Here is a 7,072-nt window from a genome sequence, read left to right as displayed (position 1 = left end):
CAAGCCATTCCACGTACCTTAGGGAAGAGGGTCGTCTTGCGACGTCCAGGTCGGAAAGCTGGAGCACGAAAGAGAACATGCCGGGAGCTACACCTTCGTGATGCTGCTGAAGACGTCGATAATGAGAATGAGAGCGAGCCGAAGTGATCCTGTCTGCAGACTTGCTGATGAGTGTTAGCATATGTCAAATCGAAATGCTTACTTCTTTGAATCGATGTACCTTTTGATGTACCTTTTACTATCAAATAGGATTCTAAGGCGGCTCTTTGTACCATCTTCCACTGTCTCTGTTGTGGTATGGTAGGAAGTTACGACATTAAGTGCAATGTGGTGATTGGAAAGGTGTATAATTTACGACATCCCGCAAGTGGAAAGTCTACTAAATACAAAACAGGTTATACGACATATATTTAAGCGTTTTCGATACACTTTTCCGGGAACCAAGGGGTTAAAGGACGAAAATAGATTGAGGCGATGATTTATGTGTTCTACACGACACGATCGGGCGTTATTTTAAAGGTACAGTACTGTAAGGAGTTTGCATCTCTATCGAATCAGACGTGTTCGTGTCTGTTAGGATTTGCAGCACATATTGGCCGAGAAACCCTCACATGCTCGCATTATTTCTTTTTTCTACATCGCTCGCTACTGCACGACGGTAGAATTGAAGCGAGTTCTGCGGAGTATCATCCGATTGTTGATGGTTGCTATAGGAGTAAATTACTACACCAACCGGTAGCTACTGTACGAAGTGTAGCATGATTACCCAGTCGTGCCACCCTCACCTGGTCATCCGCCGCTGTGTACTTCGTCGGTTGTACGCTTGGCATAATCTATCAACTTAATAGTATTTGACAAGTACTCGAGCCAGAAGACTGAAGTATTTCAATGTGAGTCCGAGGACTCCCCGGCGAGGAGGGGCCCACGCTGTTTAGACATTTACAAGTGGTCGTGGTCGCACTACTTACCGGTGCGTTTACAAAACCGACTCTTGAAATGCGTTCGTATGCTCACACGTTGCGGGGCACGAAAGTGCAACAGCTTTTGGACTAATCACAGACATCAAGTGCCTCTGTACTACAGAGTGTGGAGCAGCAATCAAGCTCTACATAGTTACACGGCGCTACCTGCTGCGGCGTATCATGCTTGACTTGCGCAATGGTCCTTTGTCAGGTCGGCTTCAGTTTAGCTTTTTCCTCGACAAACGGAACTTTTACGATTGTTTCCGAAACTGTTAATCAAACACAAATAGCTCATCGCGTTGAGAGCAATTCTGTATTCGACGTAGTGATGTCCGCGAGGTGAGCAGTGTTTCGACAGGCATCACGAATGGGGTGCTTGGTCAGCAAGCCTTCTGCTCCACCTCCTAACTCTGTGAAAGAATCCACTGAGGACAAACCTGCCGACAAAACCAGCGACGTCGAAAGTGATCAGAGCAAAACCCCGAGTGCTGCTCTACTGCGGTTGGCTATGGGGGCAAAGGAAGTCGAGAAGCCTAGTGACACAACCGACGAGCAAGAGCGGCCTGTATCGGGCAATGGGAGTCCTTTGAAATTACTCATGCATCAGTCAATGCTGGGAGAACAGCTGCCAGTAGCGGCCTCCATGTTACCTGACGTGTCTTATTCAATGCGTGATACCCCCAATCAAGTTGTCGCTCAGAATTCTGTGGACGGACTAGACCTACCACTTACTATGGCGCCAGTCCGAAAGAATACTGGAGTGCAGAATGCACAGATGCCTTCTCGACAGGAATCGAACGTTGGTGGAGCTCAGATAGCGTCGATTCCTTTGCAACAGCCTCAAGTTGCAAGAGCGCCAGGCTGGGTAGCAGGGATGCCTCCAAGAGGTCGAGGGGGTCCGACTTCGACTGGATGTCAATCTCCTCAAGGTGCATCCAGCCCGACACCTCACGGATCAGTTCCTGCGTCTAGAGGGAGAGGGCGCCCAATGCATGTTGTGGTTTCTGGTGATCGATATATGATGCAACGTCCAATAGGAAACCCGTCATTGTCTGAGAGTCATAGCCCGAGCTTTAGAAAAGATGAAAGTAGTAGCAGTGACGGAGACGAAGATTCCGATGAAGATATTGAACAAGACGACGAACAAGTCGAAGACTGGGATCTCAGAGACGAGGTTAGCTCTGCTACATTAACACCCACAGCTAGATCACCTCAAAGCGAGAGTCCAACCAAAGTCAAACCCGAAGGAGTCTCTCAGATTCAACAAGCACAACTCAACCACCCGAAAGATGAGTCCGCAATACAAAGGACCGAACAGAGTCTGGCTCCCCTTCCACGCCGTCGATCCTCAGGGTTTCAACCGAGATTCCGTCCAACACTTGATTTGTCCGACGATATCGACAACGTGGTGTCTGACAGCAGTGGTACCAGTGATGACAGCGATCAAGACTTTGATGAATCAGATGACTGTGTTCACGACTGGCTAAAAGCCCCAGTAGAGACCTCACCAAGGGTGTCTCCAGTCAGGCGTGTAGCGAGTCCACTAAAGCCTACAACACCATTGGTCTCAGCACGCGAAGCACCCTCAAGACACGTACACAACCTTACCATCACACCCCTTACAATCGGCTCAGGACTTACAACCCCCCTTCAAGCACGGACACCACAGCCTCCATCGTATCGTCAAGGCAACATGTCCCCAACCAGAAGCGCAGGGGCAAACATGCATATTGCCGCGATCCCTACGTCCCCAATCAGACAGTCGTCCTACCGTTCAGGTATCGTCAACAACCTTGTTCCGGCTGTCGTCCCACTCATTATGACTGGCGATCAGTCTCCTAGTAAGTCTGCGCCATCGCCTGGCACTTCTCCGGCTGCGTCTGCCATTCGAGACACAAAAATTGTGAAGAAGAAGAGAGCAGAGTTACCTCAACACAATTTGCCTCATCCCGTCCCGAAGTTTGGCGATTGGCTCAACTCCCGGACCATGATAAACAACTACATTATCTTAGAACCTCTGGGTGCGGGAGGGTACGCCGAAGTGAAGCTCTGCAAGGAAAAAGAATCCGGTAAGTTATTCGCCATGAAATTTATCAGTCGCGACGTCATGAAGAAAGATAAACTGGGCAAGCAGAGCAAACTGGACGACATCAAGCGCGAGATTGCCATCATGAAGAAGCTCAACCATCCGAACGTGTTGCGTCTATACGAAGTCATGGACGACCCCAAGATGAACAAACTTTTCCTTGTTCTCGAGTACATGAAGCACGGCGACATGCTCTCGTTCCAGAAGAAGAAAAACCCACTGGGGACGCTGGAAAACTTGCGAGATCGAGACCTTCACAGTGTTTTCTTACAGGTCATTTTGGGCCTAGCCTATCTGCACGAACAAAAAATTGTACACGGAGATATCAAACCTCAGAATCTTCTGGTTGGCGACAAAGATGTCGTGAAAATCGCAGACTTCGGCATCTCCCAGTCGCTCTACGGTAGCAAACAGAAGATCGCAGATGTAGCGGGTACACCCGCCTTTATGTCGCCCGAGATGTGCTCGGGTGAGGAGTATTCAGGCCAACTCGCTGACGTTTGGGCTCTTGGAGCGACAATCTTCATGCTTAAGTTCGGGAACCCCCCGTTCTTGGCTAAAAGTGCCATGCAAATGTTCGAGAAGATCCAGAATGATCCCTTAGTGTTCCCAGCTGCAATCGACCCATCTCTATCTCATTTACTCAACGGGATGCTCACGAAATCCCCACAGAAGCGTCTGACGCTTCTAGATGTCATGGTTCACCCCTGGGTTACCAAGAATGAAAAGCACAAACTGACTCTGCCGTCGCGTCCGATCACAGTGTCAAAAGACGAGATCGAGCATGCGGTCGGTGCGAATCACATCGCGATCGCGGTGAACGTCCGCAAGCAGATGCGTAAGCGTCTCAAACGTGCTCGAGAGTCTCTGGAAGCGAAGAAAAACACGACAACAGACTCGAATATCGTGTTCGCACAGTCGCCAAAGTCGATTGATTTCAAGAAATTCGCCAAAACGAGCAAAATCTTTGCAGACGATGCGCCATCGGGCGCGCGTAGAGTTCTCTCGAGTGAAGAGATCGATTACCGTTCGCAACTTTTTTCTCGAAAGAAAGCAAGCAACAAGAACACGCTGGAAGCTCTCCCGCCCAGTGGAGAGCACACGGTGACTCACCCCATGAACGATAGTCTTGACGACGAAGACGTGTTTTCGGATGACGACGACGAGCTGGCAGTGTCCCAGTCGCCACAACTACTCGATGAATTACTACTCACCACGCTCTCCATGCCGCCTTTAGCAAATACCACGAATCAGCATCGAAGCAGATGCAATACTACCAGTAAGGAACTGTCGAGTGGATCTCCGTGTATCGTCAATCGAACATCGTACTTGAGCACGGATAAAAGTGCAATTGAAGGCCACGACGCCCTTTGTTTCGACGGACAGAGTCCCACTCTGGCTGTTCGTTATGGCGTGTCATCGTTACAAGGCCGACGTAGCACTCAAGAAGACCGATGGGTGGTTTTGTCTTGCCTCGCGACAACTCTAGGCAACGCCGTGTGGGCAGATACCGCGTTCATTGGAATCTACGATGGCCACGGAGGGGAAGAGTGCGCGAATATTTTGCATGACCAGCTCCACACTTGGATATTCAAGTCACCGGACGCTGCACTTACAGAAAAATCCTTGCAGGATTGCTTTGAATCGCTCGATGCATCCGTGTGTGATTATTTATTGCACAAGGACGATCTTAGTGGTTCTACAGCCACTGGACTTGTACTTCGACCTGGGACGAATGGGAAGATTGTATTAACCATCGCACACGTGGGAGATTGCCGTCTTGTATTAAGCAAACGCGACGGTACTACGGTTGAGCTTACACAAGACCACCGTCTTACACTGGAAGTCGAACGTGAACGTGTAATTCAACGAGGTGGACGTGTGGTAAATAACCGAGTTAACGGTGTTATGGCGATTACACGGGCTTTTGGAGATCTCGAGTTCAAAGGGATGCTGAACCAGCATCCAGCGAACGCTGGGGGGTCGTCCGGATTCGGTCGGGCTTTCCGTGATACATGTAACGAGAAGGTACCAGCGTTACTCACGGCGAGTCCTGATGTGCATGAACTGCAGCTTAACCCGAGAGACGACGCATTCTTGTTATTGGCTTGCGATGGGCTCTGGGATGTTTTGACGAGCGAAGAAGCTACGGCGATTTTTAGAGAACGTGTGGAGCTGCATGGAGATCTCCAGCTAGCAGCCCATGAACTGGCGCAAGAGGGAATTCGACGATACTCTAACGACAACATAACCGTTATTGCAGTTTTACTAGAGCCACCAACATCGTAATTAAAAAGAGGCATGTTCATTATTTTATTATTAACTTTGTATTCTAGCTCACGTTGAGCTTCGCCTTAATTTCTAAGTGGCCTCCCTGGGAGGCTCTGGGTACCCACAACACAAGTGAGCCGCCCCCCGTGCCCGGAAGACCGAGGAAACCCGGACGCCAGCGATCAAGGTAGAGAGTCTTTCCACCAAGCGCTTTGACAGTGGAATTCCATTGGGCAGTTCCTCCTGCTTTTACATGTACATCGACTTCATCGAATCTGTCTCCTCCAGACATGATGTTCACCGTCACGTCCTTTGTGTCGGTACTCGTAAAGTTTATGATGACTTTACCGTCGCCTTTTTTGGTCCAGGAGATCTTGCTACCTCGAAACGCGTCCCCAATCGTATTCAAGCCCAGTGTAGCAGGTTGCGTGCCGTCGTCGATCTCGCCCATGAACTGCGTTGGTCCACAGACCGTCTGGATGTATTCGGAAAAGAGCAGCGTAATACGCGTGGGGTCTAACAGCGTTGCAGCCGCAGTGGAGAAGGCGAAGTCGACCACTTTGTACGCCTTTTCCTTCTCGTCTAACGACGTTCCGTTGTCACTCTTTTTCGATTTGATGAGGTCGCTGATAATAACCCCAAAGGTTTTACGTAAGACCTCCCGGGTCTTGTACGCCGTCTCTAGGCTCGACTCGGAGATCATCTGCTGCATGCAGTTATTGGTTACAGTAGGCACGTCGTACAGAACGAGGTCGGAATCACTGATCTTGAAGTGAATTTCATCGTCCGTAATGGCGGGATTGTCTTGTCGGTACTCGTTCACAGTCAGCCAAACCCGGTCCGTGAGTGACTTGAGGTCTCCGGCACAACTTGAGTTCTGCTTCATAGCTGTCTCGAGCGATTCAATCTCGCCCTCCGTGATCTCCTCGGCGGCTTCAGTGAAGTTGGCTCCTTTAAGGAAAGCCCGGAACTTCCCCCAACTTGAAATGATACTGTCGTCATGAGCTAGAGCTTGCATGAGCACCCATTCCGCCGTGGATAGCACATACTGTGACAAACGAAGGTTCGGGGGGACAGCCTTCCCCATGCAAACAGTGATAGCGATTGGTAGATCCGTTACCACAGTGCTGGTCTGGTAGAGTAGAATAAGCAGCTTGCGGTCGGTCGCCTGCGGGTCTTCCGCCTTCATAGTGCGAATGTATCGGAGGATTCCCCGCAGCACCAGCATCATCGAGTTGGAGCACTTGACAGCCCATGAAATCGTCTGACCTAGCTTCGCCAGCTCGCCGAACACGCCAAATGTAGCACTACTGAAGATGGTCATGGCAACAGCAGTGACCTTGCTGGCCACTTCTATCCCGCAGTCATCACTTTGTCGAATACATTCCATGCCGCACTCAACGGGGTAGTCTAATGGGCATTCTGTCCAGCACGTATTTGAAATCTCATTCCGGTCGTAATTACTGGGACACACGTCCATGATATGAGCCTCTCGGTAACACGCGGTATCAGGCGACATACTCCATGAGCCCACCCAATTGCGATAAGTAGATCGGACGGTACTCGTCGCAGTAGCAGGAGTGGCAAACTCAATGCCGCTGCTGGACGAAGATGAACTGGATACAACTAGTGAGCTGGGAGGCTCCGTCGCTGCTGTTCTCGAAGTTCTGGATTCTATAGCTGTGAATCCGACGATCGATACGCCTAAAGGAGGCGAAACGTGTGTGGAATACTGTCGTTGGGCGCAATACGA

At 50.1% G+C, this 7,072-nt stretch overlaps 2 protein-coding genes across 2 annotated transcripts; one reads left to right on the top strand and one right to left on the bottom strand.

The window, feature by feature from the left end:
- Nucleotides 1-2,655: 2,655 nt before the first annotated feature.
- PITG_08358 (protein kinase, putative) lies at nucleotides 2,656-5,337 on the top strand (the record flags this gene model as incomplete). Its single annotated transcript, XM_002903704.1, has 1 exon — nucleotides 2,656-5,337. One exon carries the CDS (start codon nucleotides 2,656-2,658, stop codon nucleotides 5,335-5,337), a length of 2,682 nt encoding a protein of 893 aa, XP_002903750.1.
- Nucleotides 5,338-5,380: 43 nt separating this feature from the next.
- PITG_08357 (uncharacterized protein) lies at nucleotides 5,381-6,838 on the bottom strand (the record flags this gene model as incomplete). The annotated part of the gene is made up of 1 exon (XM_002903703.1): nucleotides 5,381-6,838. The coding sequence occupies one exon, from the start codon at nucleotides 6,836-6,838 to the stop codon at nucleotides 5,381-5,383; it is 1,458 nt and encodes a 485-aa protein (XP_002903749.1).
- Between the last annotated feature and the right edge of the window lie 234 nt (nucleotides 6,839-7,072).

This window comes from Phytophthora infestans, genomic scaffold, assembly GCF_000142945.1.
Source record: "Phytophthora infestans T30-4 supercont1.13 genomic scaffold, whole genome shotgun sequence".
Lineage (NCBI taxonomy): Eukaryota > Oomycota > Peronosporomycetes > Peronosporales > Peronosporaceae > Phytophthora > Phytophthora infestans.
Note: the sequence above shows the minus strand (reverse complement) of the source record. Positions and strands in the feature narration are given on the sequence as shown.